General features: G+C 47.6%; 1 protein-coding gene across 1 annotated transcript in view; it reads left to right on the top strand.

Annotated features, from left to right (window-relative positions):
- Window positions 1-19,153, top strand: part of F11R (F11 receptor) — a 52,387-nt gene that overhangs the window by 18,371 nt on the left and 14,863 nt on the right. The window contains exons 2-3 of the mRNA XM_044990856.1: window positions 14,929-14,982; window positions 18,921-19,034. Of these exons, the coding sequence (XP_044846791.1) occupies window positions 14,929-14,982; window positions 18,921-19,034 (168 nt within the window). The remainder of the gene's footprint in view (window positions 1-14,928; window positions 14,983-18,920; window positions 19,035-19,153) is intronic.

Genomic DNA, 19,153 nt, shown 5'->3' with positions numbered 1-19,153 from the left:
TAGTGAATGCAGTTCTGGTTGCCCATCTTTATTTAAAAAAAGAATTGAGAAAAATACAGACAAGTACACATATGAGTAGGGGTATGGAACATCTGTAGAAGAAGAGATCGAGACTGTTTAAAAAGCCAGTCTGGAGTCTCAAAGAGTGGGAAGAAAAGGGAAATAAGAGACAGTTTCCGTCATACACATTTAGGACTGGATTTTAATGGTTGTTTGCCTGACATCCTGCCCCTCCCAGGCTGGCCAGCTGACCTGGACAGCTGATGACAGCCTGGCTTGAGTACACCATGTGCCCCAGGGAATTTTCCATCAGGCCTGTGGCATATTGGCTCTATCCACCTTCTGCCCCTGCCCTCCCTTTGAACCTGGCTGCAATCCACACCCGAGAGGGGTATGAGTTCCCTTTTCGATCCCCCCTCTCCTCTGGCATGTACTTCTGGGCCCCACGGAAATGTTCCCTGTGGGGCCCCTCCATTGTTTTGTTTCCTCTCTTTGACAATCTGGCCACCCAGAGCGAGGCCTGCTAAGAGCATTGCTCCTCTACTGTTCAGCAGCCATGTCTTAGAATGGTCTGCAGGCAGGGCAGCGTGAGAGGCAGTCACCCGGGTTCAGGTCTGTTGAAAATGGCTTGGTTTAAATGGTTACATCTCACACTGTGGACAAGACTTAAACCTGCTCTGGAAACTGAGTAATGTTGCATATAGAACAAGAGTATTAGGCGATCAGCTGGGAGGAAGTTGCTCTCTGGGAGTAAAGTACAGTCCTTGTGACTAACTCACCCCACCCTTGCATGTTAAACAATGTGCATTAGTTATGAAAAATCACATGCTCATCCTCGTTGTTGCTGCTCTAGAGGAGGTGGCTGGGAAATGAACATGGCTTAGTATTATGTGTGTAAGCAGAAGAAATGCACTGGTGTCTTCTAGGACTCCAGCATAATCCCAGAACGTGCTGCTTCTGTCTGCAAAGACACAACACAACCATGGTGCAACATGCTCTGGCCACAAACACATTTAATCAGGGTTACCGGTGCCAGAGAATCCTGAGTCCAGTCACAGCCTATACCCGAGGGCTATAGGCTGTGACTGTTGGCAAAAAGGAGCATTGTAATTCACCCGTGGTGGTAACAGTAGCAGGAATCATAGTGTAGGTATGTTACTTACAATAGAGCTGCCACCACTTCTCCAACTTGTGAACTAGGAGATCCCAGGGCTTGATTGTGCCTCTGACAATTTATTTTGTCCACTCCTTTGCTAACATTAGCATTTAACTGGGCCATCTGCCCATTCAGCTGAACACCTTACTGAGGGAGGGAAAGGTGGGTTCACACCTTGGCTGCTGTTTGGCTGGAGGCAGGGCAGGGCTAGATAGCAGTGTGCATTGTGCTGCTTTTCTGTTGCTAAGATGCAACCTTCACACTCCCTTTTGAATGCACATGAAGTTAATTGCAGAAAACCCCTAAAATCACAGGAGCTGACTTGTTCCACTAGTGGGATGTTGTTCTGGACTTGCTTAGCTAAGGGAATATCTGGAAACTTCTCCCTCTTCCTCCCACAATTCTCCGGTGGAGAGCGTGAGAGAGAATTCTCTTCCTGGTAGAAACGGCTCATCTCTTTTTCCTGCTGAGAGCTTTCTCAAAGGAAAACCCACTATTTTCCTTTTAGAAAACAGGTAGGAAGACGGGAGGCAGCTTTTTCTAGCCCTAAAGAAGAGCTCTGTGTAACCTGGGAAGCTTGTCTCGCTCACCAACAGAAGTTGGCCCAATAAAAGATACTACCTCCCTCACCTTGTGTCTCGCTTCTAAAAGGAAGCATTTCTCGAACCCGTTGTCCTTTGTTCCATTATGCTTAAGCACAAGCCATAGAGCAGAGTGATTTGAACAGAGTTGCTAAGCTCCTTGGGGTTTGTCTCCTCACTGTTGTGATTCGAGTAGTGAGTCATTCACTCTCTGCTGGCTCCATGGCTTCAAGCCAGGAGTTATCAGCGAGCTGTATCTGTGCCATGCCCCACACATCTCACCTGATTGGTAAATTCAATCGAACACTGGGCAAAGCATGTCAGGGCAGGATGAGTCATTACCAGTGAAGAGCAAAACAGCCCAGGGACCAGGCCCCTCTGTGACATGGAAGCAGAAATGCCTCCTCTCTGAATTAACCACATGCACAACCACATGCATATTCCTTCAGACTCTGCACATGTGACTAGAGCCCCATCATTGTGGGACAGGTGAGAGGGTCCCTTGTCGGTAGATCCACAAAAGAGAGTGTGAAGAGCTGTAGCTCTTCAGCTACTATTAGAGCACTGAACAAAAGCTGCCTCCCTTATCTTCTGGACTGGAAGTCAACAGTCCTGAGTTCTAATGCTGGTTCTGCTACTGGCCCACTGTATAACCTTGGGCAAATCTTTTCCTGTGTCTGTAAATGGGGATGATACTGACCTCCTCACCCCATCTTTATAAAGAGTCTTAATGTCTACAGATAAAGAGGTGTGTAAGTGCTAAATTGCTGGTCCCCACTGAGGTTGTGTGAAGGAAGGAGAGTCCCTAATTCAGATCTGAATTGTACACCAGTGCACCAACGCTCTTCAGAATCCTTTGGTTAGTGTCCTGAATGAAATGTGGCTATTGAACGACAGATGTTGATGCTCTAAATATGCCAAATCCACACGCTCAAGCCCTGGGAATGTGCAGCCTGACGGGTTTTGGTAGGGAAGGCTTCCAGTTTGACTCTGTACTGGGAACAGAATGAGTGACCAGTGCAGGAGGGTTGTGGGAGTCTTTCCATGGGGTGCTGTTAATCCAGCCCAAGGTGAGTGGAGACTGCGCGGTCACGATCTCTTGTGGTCACGCGATAATGGACTATTCCAGCCGTGCTGTTCAGAGGCACCCACTGGAGCGATCATGATCTGCCAAACACTTTCAAGCAAACGGTAACTAAGTCCATTTTAAAAAGACCCTCCTCTGGCACTTGGGTTCTCAGCATTGCCAGCCCCAGCCATTCAAAAGCCATGGACCAGGCCCCTCATACCAGAAGATTGTTTGTTTTAAAATTAGTGAGATTTTAAATGATTTGAGTGGGTCTTTATTGGCCTTCTGGTTTTTGAGGATTGAGCTCGTCTCAGTGACCACTGTTAAGAACTGAAAGTGGAGGTTCTCTTGTAACCACCTGGCTGCAGGAATTGGAGCTTTAAGAAAAATACTTATTTTTCCACTCTTGCATCCGACGAAGTGGGTATTCACCCATGAAAGCTCATGCTGCAAAACATCTGTTAGTCTATAAGGTGCCACAGGATTCTTTGCTGCTTTTACAGAACCAGACTAACACGGCTACCCCTCTGATATAAGAAAAATACCAAATATCATGAGACTTGTAAACTTGCAAGAGTTAGAAATACAGGCCCTGTAATCCAAGGGCAGCTCCCACACTTCAGTCCATGGGGAGTCGATTCTGTTTCAGACTGTTGTCCTTTGTACAGGGAAACAAACTGAGCTGTGATATCACTGGCTGGTTCAGAGCATTCACAGGAACCCCTTGTGCCATGCAGTCCAGGTGTGGGTTTGGCAAGAACCCCATTTTCAAATGTCTAGAAGTTGTCCAATAGTTTGCTCTTTCCTTCCAGGCAGGGGTATCTCTAGGATGGTGCCAGAGCAGCAGTGGTGTGGCTTGAGTGTAAACATGTTGGATGCTGGCGTTTGTTATGCTGCAGTGATTGATGGGAAGGCTGGCACACTCAGCTGGGAGTTATCTACTATCCCTGGTACACTCATTAGCACCTCAGTGCCTAGGAGTGGTGCTGTGATGACATACAGGTGAACACAATGGCTGTTTAGGTAGCACTCCCCATGCTGTCCTGAGTGCTGGCTGTACCTCTGCAGTGGTACACTCCCCCCTCTTACCAGCCTAATTAATACTCGGTTTGAGGTGCTGTTATATTGAGGGAGATTAGGAGCTTAAATGGATGGAATAAACATGCCATCTGTTGAATCAGATTTTATGTAAAGAGCTTTGGAGTCCTTGGATGGAAGGTACCTAAGGTACGAAGTGCTGTACTGGTGGTTATCCAGCACCTCATCTGAAGGGGAATTTCACTCAGAATTCCTTTGTGCTTGGAGCCCTTCCCAGTTTTTCTCCAGCATTTCATAAAGCAGGATGGCAATGGATCTGGTGCTCTGGGTACCCACCTCTGCCTGCCTAGTAATGGGTTGGACATGGATCTGCAAAGGTCCCAGGAATGTCATTGACCTGCCCGTGCGGGGAAAGCGAAGCTACATTAGGCAGGTCTTTATCCTTGCTTCTGCTTGGCAACCGTTCGGGGTGAAAAGTTAAATGACTGTGTGACCTGAACCACGGCAACTTTAATTTTTTCGGCATGCCTGTTCCATTCTGTGCTGTTGGTAGTTTTAGAGCAGAATGACTCATTTGACCCTTCTTGGCATAAATATGTGTGGTTGGCTGTCAGTCCCCGCCCTGATTCTATTGGCACCGCCTGCCAACTCCCAGGAACCAGCTTGTAAGGATTGTCATTTACTGTGTGTCCATACAGTCCCTACCGCAGTGGAGCCTATCCTGGTTGTTACCATAATATAAACAGTAAATAATTATAGGTGGCTGTGGGAAGGGGCAGCTGGCAACTTAATTTTTAAGTGTGCTGTGGCAGCACCCACAAATTCTAAGCAGGAGTGGAGACTCAGTGTGCTGGGTGCTGCACAAACAGCATAAGAATGGCATCCCTACTAGTGCAAGAGCTTAGAAGCGTCTCTAGTGAGTTGAAATGGCACTGTGGTGCCAGATTTAAATGTACTGGATCAGGGTTAGGCTAGTCTGGGAGCAGCCAGGCATTTAACGTACAGAGATTAAATGATGTCTTAGTCACTGATGCTGAGTTATGCTAGCTATTGTGCTGTATTACAAACACGCCCAGAAGGCTTCAGAGGTTATTTCCCAGCAGCTGTGTGTAAACTCTGGGGAATAGGCTCAATATTTGCCTTTCAGAAACCCTAAACCATCTTATCCGGTTGGGTCAAATGAAACTCAGGGCCGGCACATAACCTGCGCTTACAGACTAGACTGTGACTGCCTGGTATTTAAAGGTCAGTCGGCTCAAGGTCAGTCGGCTCAAGGGCACTTCCGCTCTTCAGGAGCAGCTCTGACTTTCTAGTCCCGAGAAGTGGGACTGGGAACAGGGCAGTGGTTTATGATGCAATATGAAGGGATGGGTCGCTGGGAGCTGGCCACTAGGAACCCTTTCAAGTTCAGTTACATTGATTTTCTTGCCTGTAGAGTTGAACTCTCTATGGATCTAACATTGGAATGTGGTGAGGAAACTGCATGGAAAAAACAGTAATTTCTTGTCTATTTTTTGTACTGCTGAAATGCCTAAAGGTCCCAACCAAAACTGGGGCCCTGTTGTGCTAGGCAGTGTATATACACACAGTCTCTGCCTTGGAAAAGTTAAAATCTAGATAGGACAGAGGGGTGGGAAGGGAAATAGAGGCACTGAAGGAGGATGATTTGCTCGAGGTTAGAGCAGGTCAGTAGCACAGCCTGGTATAACCCAGGAGTTCTGATGTCCAGTTTAGCCCCAGTCTGCTAGACCACGCTGCCTCTCAGAACTAGTGCATCAACATATGCTGTTGTGCAGACATGCTGAAACCAGAACAGACTGGGTACCTTGAACCCCCTCCTTCCCGAACCTATTTATGTCTCTGCTGATGAGCTGTAAGCCATAGGGTTAGTTTGGCATTTCCTGGTCCAGCCAGCCTGTTTGTGTTGAAAAGAAAAAAAACAAAGACTCTCCCAGTTTGCTGAGCAGAGAAACAATAAGACTTCCAGGGCTCCTTCCTTTACACTTCCAAACAGTGGCCTCTTGCATTGTGCTGTCTCAGCAGGAGGCCTCTAATACACTGGGTTGCCCTCCATTGCTGAGAGATGTCTATCGTGTGTGATGGAGAGGTCTGGATCTTCCTGAGAAGTGCCTGAGGGGAGACAGATTAATTGCAAAACAGGGCTTTGCTCTCCACCTTTGTCTCAGCTGGAATCTGGATGCAGGAACTCTGAAGAATACCAAGTTAAATCTCAACCCCTTTGTCCTCCCTCTCAGCTTGCAGCAGGATTCTCCCTCCACCCTTTACTGATTACAGTCAGTTCATGGTAACATCTTACTTTTAATTAACGGCCTCTTGTTTGACATCCACAATCGATTCCTGGCACAGCTGAGATGGCAGCTGCCTGGGTGGAAATATGTCTGCCTGCATGTTGAGAGCGTTAACCATCTCAATCCTGTTTCTTACAGGGCCGATTTGGTGGAGGCCCCTTTGAAAGTTTGCTCCCCAAGATCTTCATACCTGATGGGTTATAAAGCACAGGGACAGACTTTCATTTTCTTTCTTTCTTTCTTTTTAGATGCCTCTTAGGCTATGGCTACATTAGCACTTCAAAGCGCCAGCGCTGGGGGAGAGCTCTCCCAGCGCTGTCCGTACTCCACCTCCCTGTGGGGAATAATGGACAGCGCTGGGAGCCGCGCTCCCAGCGCTGGGGCTTTGACTACACTGGCGCTTTGCAGCACCGCAATTTGCAGCGCTGGAGAGGGTGTGTTTTCACACCCTGCTGCAGCGCTGCAAATTTGTAAATGTAGCCAAGCCCTTAGTTCTTTTGTGCCGGAGGGGCTGCCTTAGTGGGCTGTGCCTTGGGGATTTAAAATACTTTCTCCCTGGAGCCCCATCTTCAAATCTTCATGGGGGTCAATGCAGCCCCTTGTCCTTCCAAGATCCTCAGAGTTTCACTTGGACCTGGTATTTCTTTCCTCTTAGTGCAAGAGGAGAGACGGAAGCTGCCCAGGCTATGGGCTGGTGTGCCATCACTATTCAGGTCTTCCAGAGCCTTGATCTGTTAGATGGCTTTGCGAGACCTGTGGTCTTTGGTATTTCAATAATAAAAAAAAAACCCAAACTGCTATTCTGAAAAGCTGTTACCTCTTTTTGCATGGGAGCAGCAAGCGGCAAAAGCAAATCTCTTGCTCCGTTTCACAGCTCACCTTTAAAGATGAGTTGTAGGTATACTGGAGACGGGAGGTAGAGCGGAAGCTGCAGGAGGTGATCGAAGTAATTTGTCATGGTACCTTACTCAGTGTGGTCATTTCCTGTCCCAGAGAGAAAGTTGCTGCATCTCCTAGCTCACTAGGAATTGCACCACCAGCTCAACCCACCAGCCTGTGCTATCAGGATAGTTCTCACCCCCCCAGGAATGCATCCAGCTCTGTTGCCTTTGCTTAGAGCAAGGGTGCTGCCTATATATTTTGCATTAGGTCACTCTGCACTGGCAGCAGTGCTAGTGTAAATGGAAAATGCTGGCAGATCAGTTGTGTCCTTACGGTTGGTCCCCCCAGCGCATTTGTGCAATGCTCTTGTATGCCCTTTCAGTGACCACTCTGTGCATTGTCACCTGTACTCCTGATTCCACATGATTTGAGCTTCTGCAGCTCCTGTAATCTTAGGTTCAATAGGTTGTCTACTTAGCTTGTCAAAGAGAAGGTTAAGCGGTGGTTGGATCATGGTGTATATGTGCCTACTGTTAATACAACTCCACACAGGGTATTCCTGGGGGAATTCTGTGCCACTGCGCGTACGCAAAATTCATGTCCCCCGCAGATTTCTTTGCTTCCCTGCAGAAAAATGACTTTCTGACAAGGAAGCAAAGAGACGCTGCAAAAGCAGTTACGCACCACTCCCTAGCTGAGCAGATACATTGTTTCAGGCATCCAGAGCAGCCGGAAGAGAGGTAAATTTCTTCATTCACAGTGCACAGTCAACTTGTGGAACTCCTTGCCTGAGGAAGTTGTGAAGGCTAGGACTATAACAGGGTTTAAAAGAGAACTGGATAAATTCATGGAGGTTAAGTCCATTAATGGCTATTAGCCAGGATGGGTAAGGAATGGTGTCCCTAGCCTCTGTCTGTCAGAGGGTGGAGATGGATGGCAGGAGAGAGATCACTTGATCATTACCTGTTAGGCTCACTCTCTCTGGGCACTTGGCATTGGCCACTGTCAGTAGACAGGATACTGGGCTGGATGGACCTTTGGTCTGACCCTGTACAGCCATCCTTATGTTATAAATGTGGCTCCTACCCTGAGCTGGGATCAGCTGCCAGTCCTAGCTGGGCTGGAGCAGAGGAAGATGGGATTTCCTCTTACCCTGCAAGGAGTAGCTGGGGCTGTGTCAGGACCCTCCCTTCCCCCAATGTCTCAAAACAGCCCCCAGCTGCAGGAAGCTCAGCATCCTCCCCTGCTTCCTGCCCCCATCGCTCCTCGGCTGTGGGAAAGGGTCATTGTACGGGGAGCTGCTCCCCCATCCACACAACCCGAGTGCATCTGGACCTCCCATACCCAGACACCCCCGCCGAACCTCACCCCGTTCACCCAGAACCCCCCCTAGCTCTCCATACCTCAACCCCTGCATCTGGAGCCACCCTGCACCCAGACCCCCTGCCTCTGGACCCTCCCCTGCACCCAGACCCCCCCCACTGAGCTCCCTGCATTCAACCCCCTACCGAGACATGCCTCACCCCCCCGCACCACCCTGAGCCCCTGACCCCCATGCCACTGACCCCCAACTAGCTGCAACCAGACCCCCACTCCACTAAGCTCCACTCCCCCAGCACCCAGATCCCTCCACTGATCCCCAACTACACCTCTACCTCGATATAACACAAATTTGGATATAACACAGTAAAGCAGTGCTGGGGCGGGGGGGGGGGGCTGCGCACTCCAGTGGATCAAAGCAAGTTCGATATAACACGGTTTCACCTATAACGTGGTAAGATTTTTTGGCTCCCAAGGACAGTGTTATATCAAGGTGGAGGTGAACTTCCACTTGGAAGCCCCTGCAGAGTCCCATTGCCCCTGCACCTGCCTCTGTGGAGATCCCCCCACTGAGCAGCCTGCACCCAAATTGTCTCTCACAGAATCCTCTCATCCCACTACTGGATCCCCCCATATTGAGCCCCTCCACACTTGGTTGAGCCTGCCTGCCCCATACCTGGTGCACCTGGCGCAGAGGGGCAGGGCCCCAGGGTGTTTCTGGGGTAGACCCAGGCCTTGTGTTGTGTCAGGGTCAGGTGCAGCCTCACCACTGAGTCCAGGGTGATCTCCCACCTTTGTACAACCAGTGGTCTGTGTTCCCCACTGCCATGCTAGAGCCTCTGCATTTATTTATTGACAATAAAGCTTGCAGAATTTTAAAATATTGTGTGCAGAATTTTTAATTTTTTGGCACTGAATGCCCTCAGGGGTAACAGGCAGATGCTCTTTAATGTAGCTGGCAAAGGCAGAATGCCAGATCTGAGGACTAGCAAGTGAAGCTTGAAAAATTCAAACCGGAAACAAGGGGCACATTTTTAACAGTGAGGGGGCGTATCGCCCGCTGGGACAGTGAACCGAGAAGTTTGGTGGGTTCTCCATCACGTGAAATCTTTAAATCATGATTTGAATGTCTTAAAATGTATGCTCTAGCTCAGTTACAGGTTATTGGACTTGAGGCAGGAATTGCTGGGTGACATTCTAAGGCCTGTGCTCTGCAGGAGGGCAGACTAGATGGCCACACTGGTCCTTCCAGCACTTAAAAATCTGTGGTCCTGTGTCTTGTCTTCCAAAGAATAAAGAGTCTCTTATGCCAGACGGGTTGCTATTGATGTAGTAAGATATCTGCTTTTGTGTACACTGAAAAATGCCACATCTGTGGTTCACACTCTGAAGGATTGGTGCAGGACCAGCCAGCGATGGATTTACTCCCACAAACGTTTCTCTGAGGGACCTGTGGGGCAAGGCCACTGATACAGCTGGTTTTGGAGGGTGTGCTGTGTGTTATAATTTGGACCTAGCCATGGTGGCGCATCTTTCCGTGTTATAGCTGTTTAATTGTGAAATGGTGTTGGGTTGTTGTATCAGACTACTGCTCAGGCTGAAACTCTCTGACTCAAAGAACCGCTACTTTGTGTGTTAATTCCGTTGATTGTCATGTAGCTGATTTAGTTTTCCATGTGATTAGTGCTGCATATTACTGGTTTTCACTCTCTAGTTACTTAACTGACTTTAATCAATGACTGCAGTTTGATTTGCCCCATTCTCAGCTGGTTGCAGCCACTTAGCAGCCATGTTTATCAGACTGCTGCTTAGGCTTTTTCTGCCTGGTTCAATTTACAGCCATAATGTCCATTAACACTTCATCTTACACCTCTGTCTTTTCTCTCCTGACTTGCAAAGTACCAGCCTAGCTTAGCCTCTCTCTCCATCCTGCTCTTTGTCCCTGGTGGACCTGCAATACTGATACAGTTAAAATCATTTAACTCAGTGGCTCTCAAACTTTTTTTACTGGTGACCCCTTTCACACAGCAAGTCTGAGTGCAACCCCCCCCCCTTATAAATTAAAACCACTTTTTAATATATTTAACACCATTAAAAACGCTGGAGGCAAAGCGGGGTTTGGGGTGGAGGTTGACAGCTCGCGACCCCCTGAAGGGTCCTGACCCCCAGTTTGAGAACCCCTGATTTAACAAAGAACCAAGATGTAGTGAAACCTGATCATGGGACCTTAAACTGTATTAACCGTTGTCTTCTGCTTACCCTAATCGTCATTGTATCACAGGCCTGAACACTGCAAGAACCGTATTTTAGAGGCAGCTGTGAAATATATAGTTTATCATTGTGGTCAGGAAAAATAACAGGATACAACTGTTAGGGAACTCTTTTAAGCCTGGTAGATACTAGGCTAAGTCATAGTTTCTTAGCATGGCTGTGACAGAGAAGGAAATGCCAGAAACGTGGGTGACTCATTGCCAGATTTTATGACCATTTAAATTGTTTATAAGGCCCCATTTACAGAACAGCCCTGTCGCTGGTCCCGGTTACAACATAGCTTTCCCTCAGAATAATCAACACATGGTTTACGTTGGGGGTGTAGACCGGATCTTGGCTGTTCCTGATGGGCTGTGTAAGAGCATTTCCCAGACAGGGCTGAATCCTCCCAAGACCTGTCTCTACTACAAAGCGGAGCCATGATTTAGCTTTCACCCAGGTGTGGCTGTGGAATCAGGGGGCTCTAGATTGTGAACTTCTTGGGGAGGAACCATGTCTTGTAAACTTACCCCACGCTTTTGACACTGTAGAAAGCCACCCCTTGTGAGAAGGGATTAAGTCTAAGAATGCTTACAGATGGGGAAACTGAGGCACTTGAGTGAGCTGCCCAAGGCAGAGCCAAGATTAGCTCTTAGCAATCAGGCATCCAAGACGACTGCCACTATAGAAGCAACCCATCCACTTGAAGCACATGCTAAATGTGTCAAGCTCCAGAAGGACACAAGATGACTAGCAAGTCTCGAATACTCATGCTGGTGCGGGGTGGTAACTTGCCTGCCAGTCGTAGGCATCTGGAGGAAACAACCCCACAAGGAAATGTCAAACAAATGGGGCAGCAGGTACCATTAAAATCATTAAAAACCTGCCATGCTGCTGGGGAGCCAGGACACCTGGCAAAGCAGCATGAGAAAGGAACTGAGTTCCCACATATGGGGCCCTGTATAAAGTCCTGTCTTGTGTAATCTGTTCCAAACAGAGCAGGAAATGCAGAGCCTGATGACTAAAGACCAGGCGGGGAGGGGAGGTGTTTGAAAACCGCCAAGCAACGTTTCATTGGACAAATATGGGCTAGGTTTCCTGTGAAACTCCTGAACAAAGTGGGAGCCGCATGGGAGGAGACAATACCCAACAGGTGGAACAGGAAATTCCACCAGGCAGCATATAGAAGCTAACTGAGAGCTTCTCTCTCCCTTGTTCAGCTCCACCCCCTCCCTGTTGACTGTATAGCTGTCTCCTTGCTGATAACTGGTTTGGGTTCTGATACACCGTTCATGCCCTGTAGTTGGGGACACAGTGTCTTTCGTCTCACTTTATTGCCCTGCTCCCTTCCTCCATTTTGGTAACAGCTTTGCTTGATTGTTTTCTTGTGACAGAGCAACCGTTGGGGAATGAAGATGTCACACTTGGATTTTAAAACTTGATTAGCCTGTGTCAATCTTCTACTGCAGTTAATTCTGATTCGCTTGTCTGTGCTCCTTGTGCTATGGATTGAAAACTGTCAGGACAATGTGGTGGGGCCGACTCCTGGGTAATAGTGACACGGCCAGATAGATACCTAGATAACTGTCTAGTTGGGTGCCACAGGGTTGGGTCTTCTCTCCAGAGAATTGTGTAGTTCAGCACAGGACTTGTGGCCTACGATTTGGGTTGTGTCCCTGGCTTTGTCACAGTCTTGTTGTGTAAGCCTCGGTAAATCTCGTATTGGTCTGGGGAATTGGGGATTTGTGTTTCAGTAGCATCTGGGAGCCCCAAGGTGCTAAGCACTGTACAGACGTGGAACAAAGACTATTCCTGCCCCAAACACCTGACAGTTGAAGTACCTCTGCGCTTCCATTGCCACTTTATAAAACAGGATCACTTGCTTACCCCATCCCATGGGATTTGGAGAGACTCAAAGGCAGAGACTTGCCAAGCTGTGTCTAGGGGATTTCGGCTGCCCAGTGCCCATTACAATTAATCCCTTAGGCAGCTTTGGGCATCTTAGTCTAAACTCTCATGTTTGTAAAGCAGAAAATGCTGTAGCGCTTACAAATTAAAGCTCTGCAATTGTCTCCTGTATGCGAGAAAAAGTATGTTAATGACATTCGTATGATGATAAACCAGGAGGAGTAGCAAACAGCAGCAAGGGCAGAGAAATAGCATAGAGGGACCTAAAGAGATTTAAAAACAAAGGGAGAATAATCTTGTATAACTGCAGTCTAATCTGGGGTTAAACATATTCCCTAGGAGCTAGAAACCCAGAGAGCAGTAATGCTGAGAGACCCAAAGTTCCTAGCAAACAGTGAAATAGACATGCAGCTAAAAAGGCCGATGTTTTAAGCTGTATGTGTGGAAGCATCTAGTCTCAGGCGGTGTCTACACTGCAAGCACTTCAGCGGCACAGCTGCAGTGCTGAAGCTGTGCTGTTGTAGCGTAGGCACTTGCAACAGTGACATTGTTTTTCTGTTGCGGTAGTTAATGCACGCTCTCATGAGGCAGTAGCTGGGTCTACAGTGTCTATACCAGGGTTTAGGTTGGCTTAACTGTGGGTATGTCTACACTGCGAAGTTGTTGACAAATCTTTTGTCTTTTACGGGTACTTTAAAAAGCCTCCTGCAAAAGACAAAAGTGGCAGCGTGAACGTGGCTTTGTGACAAAGCTAATGCCGCTCGCAGGGCTGGAAGTATTTTCTCTGCAAAAATGCAGAAAAAGAGCATTTACACACACTGACTTAAAATTGTTTGTGTGTTCGGTGGTGTTCCTGGCAAGACTAGGGCATTGTGGCTTCCAGCCCTGATGGCAATCACACTTTATAGATCTAAGATTGCACACACGTCAAGGGCAATAGGTGCTATAAACGTTCTGTAACAGTGCTAGAAACTGTGATTGCATAAGCAAAAATGACTGGTAGGATGGCAAAGTGCAAAGCTGTCTGGGTGGAGCTATGGACATAGAACAAACCTCTGTCCTACCCTTCAGTTCCTCAGGATATTTTAAATAGGCCACCTCCTACCTTCTCTGTTAGGCTTCCCGTGTCTGCCTGCTTACAGAATAGGTCACTTCCAGAGATGGATTTCCTGTTAGCTGATGGTGCTTAAGCGGAAAAGGGCTCTGTTCCCTTCCACAGAGGCAAAGAGGAGTGAGCGTGGGGCTTCAGGGGGAAGCTAGATGGCAGCAGGCTCTCTGATACTTGGCCGAAGCTGGATCAGATGCCGGGGATGTTAATCTGCAGCAAGAGTGGAAAACGCTGAGTGTTTCAGTCTTCAGTGAGAAGTCTCATAGTTGAACTATTCTAAAAATAATTGGGAGTGGTCAGTGCTGTCTCAGACCTGCCCGTGTCTTCACGACCAGGAACTCTCAGCCCAACACACATTGTCACCTCAGAGTGATCTCTGGAAAAATGAGTGTCAGGCTTCTTGCTGCTTAAAAATGCCTCCAAAGCATTTGAGAAATGTGGGCTTGTGATTTTCTTTTCTTTCTGATCTATGAAGGAGGCCTGGAAAGACCTTTTTCCCTCTAAAAAAAATTGCTTTGTGCTTTTACCTTAACATCAGGGATGTCAAGTCGGGACACCCCTGTGTTTGCTGCTGGACTTCTAGGTCATCTCAGGTGTTTTTGCTGTGAGTTTTGTGTTAACGGCAGGAGTGAGGGTGTGGAACCTTTAACAGAGGCTTCCGTTGTCCAAAATATTAGTCACAGATGCTGTGGGCTGTGTGATCTGCCTGCCCCCACCCTTTGGGAACTTGCCTCCCCCCTCTGGGAAGAAGAACCAACCTGTGCACACTTCAGTCAGTTTGGGCTCTTTCTCGGTGGATCAGAGAGAAGCTGAGTGGTTTTGTGTGGGGAGGAGTGCTGCTGAGACTGGGGAAGCGATGTGCGGGGCAATTGCTTAAAGAGGAGGCGGGGAAGAAAACTGTATCTGTCTTGTCTTTAGATTGTAAGCGCTTTGGGGCAGGGACTGTTCCGTGCACGTGCAGTGTGTAGCCTAGTGGTCCTAGTGATCCTTGTTCAGTGTCGTAAGGCCTTACTGAATACAAACATTTAACTTTGTCTTAACAAAAACCAACCAGAAAGCAAAGCTTGAAGCAGTCTGACTAGAACCCCTTTCCCATAATGGGGTGCAGACCCTTGGCATCTTCTGTAAGGCTAAGAGTTCTCCAAGAAAATGAGGTAGAGAAGAATGTTCTTAGGTGTTGATCCTTCTTAGAGCTGCATCTCTGTGGGGTTGAGCTTGGCAGCTGTTCTGCTGGCTCTGGGATCAGTTGGGTTCTGTGACTTGTAAATAAACATCTATCTTAATCGTATTTTTTCTCCTTCCCATAGGGTCCTTGATATCAGCGCAGGATACAAAAAACATTCAAGTGCCTGAGAACGACCGTAAGTGTGGACTGGCTAAATTAATAGATTCATAGATTCAAAGGCCGGAAGGGCCACTGATCTAGTCAGACCTCCTTGATAACATAGGCCATAGGTCTTCCCTGAATTCATTCCTGTTTGAACTAGATCAGATCTTCTGAAAAAACAAGTGATTTTAAAATTGCCAGTGATGGAGAAGTTGTTGATTGCCTCCCTATGCAGTCAAGGTGTAGTTCCACCCACTGGCCTTTCCCAGCTGGGGAATGATCTCTGGCTGAGGGCTGGTCTACACTGAAAACTTACATCGGCATAGCAACATCTCTCAGGGGTATGAAATCCACCCCCCGAGACAGCTGTGCCAACCTAAGCCCCGGTGTAGAGAGCACTAGGTAAAGATGGGTGCTCTGTGGGCAAGTCCTTTTCATCCAGGACCCTCAAATGCAGGGACACTCTGCTCAGGCCACATATGCTGGAGCAGCCCACATGGGTCACTTAAGACACAGAAGTGACGGCCACTACCAGTGTGAGGCTAGTTAAGCCAGTATCGGTCAACGCTCTCTTGAGCATAGGTCATGCTCCAGGTTCGAGCGCTGGACAGAAGGTGAAGAGAATATCGGCAGAGCTGACTGTGATGGGTTGGATCACAGAAACCCCCTTGGGAGCTGTCACCTGATGTGCCAAGACTACTTCTGCTCCTGCTTTCCCTACCAGCTCGGGACCCCAGCACCCTGTCTTGCTGAGCCAGACACTCCCATCTGCTCCAACAAAGACCCAGGGTCTGAATTACTTGCCCCAAAGCCGCAGGTTTACCTGATAGTAGCTAACAGAAGTGTGCTTGTCTTTAACACTCAGATGCCCAACTCCCAGTGGGGTCTAAACCCAAATAAATCCGTTTTACCCTGTATAAATCCTATGCAGGGTAAACTCATAAATTGTTCGCCCTCTGTAACACTGATAGAGAGAGATGCATGGCTGTTTGCTCCCCCAGGTACCACGCTGCCACCCTCCCTGGGTCACTTCCCACCAGAGTCTGTGTTGGGGTTTCCCATGAGACGTTGGGTCCTCTGTGTTCAGCAGGTTCAGTCGTTTCCAGGGTCTCCTCTAGTTGCCGGGGTGCAGGCAGGCCATGAACAGCTTCACTGCCCAGCATAGTCAGAGGCTGGCCCTCCACAGGAGCTTCCCAGGCAGGTCCTTCCCCTGCGGCTTCCAGCCCAGAATGAGCTGGTCTCTCTCCCTTTATACTACTAGAGCACTTGGAGCATGCCCGGTCTTGCCAGGGAGGCGGGACTTCCGCTGTCAATACCTGGGGCTTTACCCTTTCTGGGCTAGTGTGGGGTAAGTGGACCCTATACAAAGTGTCAGAATTTCTGTTCCAAAGGGGGCAGGAGACTGGCATTATTGCCCAACACTGTCCTCCTGCAATGGAGTCCAGGTATCCTGTTTGCCTTTCCTCTGATTCCCCTGGTCCCCAGCCTGATTTCCAAAATCAAGAGACAAAGCCACAATCATTCGTGTAGCTCCCAACTGGCCCAGGCAGTTTTGGCCAATGTCCAGTGTCCAGACCTTCTGCCAGTGTCCATCAGACACCAATCCTGTCGAGACCTGATCTCCCAGCATCCTGGCCAGATGCTCTATCCAGACCTGAAGTCCCTGCACCTGACTGCCCGGATGTTGGCTGGGTGAACGACACAGATGCGCTGCCTTAGACAAGTCTAGGAGATCCTTATAGGGAACACTGGCTTTTGTCAAGAACTACACATTGGACTTAGCTGCCAGGGCAGATGTAAAGTTTGGGAGAGCAGTATTACAATCCCTAGTTGACTGATGCAGTTGACTCTCTTCATTCCCACTCTCCAGAGGGGACACTGATGCCCAGTCACCTACAGTGGAAATGACACCGACCTCGATGTTATTCATAAAGAATGACCACTGGCACGGTATGGTGACAAAGGCACTCGGCCAGGTTTATTGCCCTCAGGGCACAGTCCTAGTGCCCTAGCTCTGCGGTTACAGGTGCACTAACACGAGTGCCCAGTCAGCAGCAGGAGTCTCTGCTGGCCCCAAGGTCACACAAAGGGTTAAGGCAAAGTACCCTGACATTTGTAGGCTGAGATAAATAACTTATGTACCACCTTAGGTGCTCCATGACATCTGTTTACCTCCCCTTGTTCCTGATATCTTGGACAAAACATCCCTATTCATTATTCTGTCAAACCATATCATCTTGTACTAGATTGGGGTGTATCTGTACTAGCTGGAATACATTTACATAAATATCTAGTGCCTAGTGCACTAGCAACAACTTTGACAAGTTCGTGTACTGAATAGTGAGCTTACAAGCATCTGCTTTAATACACGGCCTCTGAAGTCTTTCTGCACTCAAAGCAATACTATAGTAGTTTTAGTGAGTATTGAATCTTTGAAATTCAAGTACTTCTTGTTCTAGAGATTCCAGTGTCCATGTCTCAGATGAAATGTAGTTGAAAGTTTGGGGCTTAATAGCTGTTGTATCGGAGCATAATGATGAGGTTCAGGGTGGAGATAATGACTGAGCCCAAACAAGATGACTGAATTAGTACAGTATCTGGAATGGCCTCTGGCAAGTTGAACTACTAAATCTTGGGTAAAACTTTCAAAAAGTACCTAAGCGGCCAGATTGTCAAATGTATCTAGGTGCTTATTGATGCAGATCGGTGCCTAGTGGGAGTTAAAGTACCTAGGTGGGCTTGAATTGTAACTCCCATTGGTTTCACTTTTACAAATCCCAATAGGTGCCTCCCTGCATCTTTAGGAACGTAAATACCTTTGAAAATCTGGCCTTAAGCGATTTAAAAGCTCCTAAGTCATTTAGGCATGTTTTGAAAATTTTACCCCTATTTTGTTTTTTTAAAATGTCAGTTGCCAGTGATAACTCCATCTCTAGTTTACGAGGCATTCAAGAAGGAGCGGGCTGTTAATATAATGTCAGTTTTCTAATTTATTGTTAATTTTGGATTGACACCACAGGAACACTGATTTGTAATCTAGTAAATCTCAGAGTTCCCAGTAGATTTAAATACAATACTTGTCCCTGCTAGTTTCTGCAGCTTCACAATCAATTTCCTGTTTTAAGTTTTCATAAGTGAATTTCTGCCCTTTTGCTGATTGAAAGACCCACATAAACTGACCAGACAAGGCAGCATTGAAACGGACTATACCCAAAGTGCTGCCAAATGCACAAAGTGAATAAAAAAGCTCGTTAATGTTTTTGTTCCATTGATTTTAGTATTGCATGTCAGCAGTAGGCTGCATTTTCAGACCCATGTGACTTTAAGATGGTGGCCCTCAAGAAATGGTAGATTTTTAAGGCCAGAAGGGACCATTAGATCATCTATTCTGACCTCCTGCATCACGCAGACCAGAGAATATCACCCACTTACCCCTATATTGAACCCAATCACTTGTTTGGCTAAAGCTTCTCTTCCAGCAAGGCAGCCAGGCCGGATTTGAAGGCATCAAGAGTTGAGGAATCCATCGCTTCCCTGGATGGTTCCAATGGTTAATCACTCTTTTAAAAAACAATACAGTATTGTGAGCAGGTCTGGCTTTTTCCTGCCATTGGTGGTTCTTCTGCCTTTCTATACCCAAGAGCCCTTTAGTACCTGGTATTTTTTCCCCCCGAGAACGTACTTGTACGCCATAATTATGTTATCTTGCAATCTTCTTTTCAATGAACTAAACAGTTCTTTAAGCCTCTCACTGTTAGGCATTTTTTCCAACCCTCAGGATTCAGGAAGGATGATCCCTTCACACTACATTGTAATTGGTCCTGGGTATAAATGAAAATCTGGCTCCCAGTCCATTTTAAAACAAATATGTTCGTGGCTTAGCTCTGCCAAGTGTTTACAAATAGGATCTTATTACATGACATTACCTCTGGGGTGCAGTACAAATGCTGACTTATTGCTGTTTCTTTCCAGCAATTGAAATACCCTGTGCTGCGTACGCATCGCAAAGCGGAACAGCCAGGGTCGAGTGGAAGTTTGAAAAGGGCTCTTCAATAGTGCTGATCTATTATGATGCAAAAGTCACAGGTACGTGAGTCCATTGTACGGAATGTCCGAGAGCCCCTTTATGGTCTCTGGGCCAGGTGTTGGATAAGCACAAGTTATACCAGCTGTTGCAGCATCTGAGGCAGGGTGGATTGCTTTAA

Source organism: Mauremys mutica, chromosome 17 (genome assembly GCF_020497125.1).
Source record: "Mauremys mutica isolate MM-2020 ecotype Southern chromosome 17, ASM2049712v1, whole genome shotgun sequence".
NCBI classification, from domain to species: Eukaryota; Metazoa; Chordata; order Testudines; family Geoemydidae; genus Mauremys; species Mauremys mutica.
Note: the sequence above shows the minus strand (reverse complement) of the source record. Positions and strands in the feature narration are given on the sequence as shown.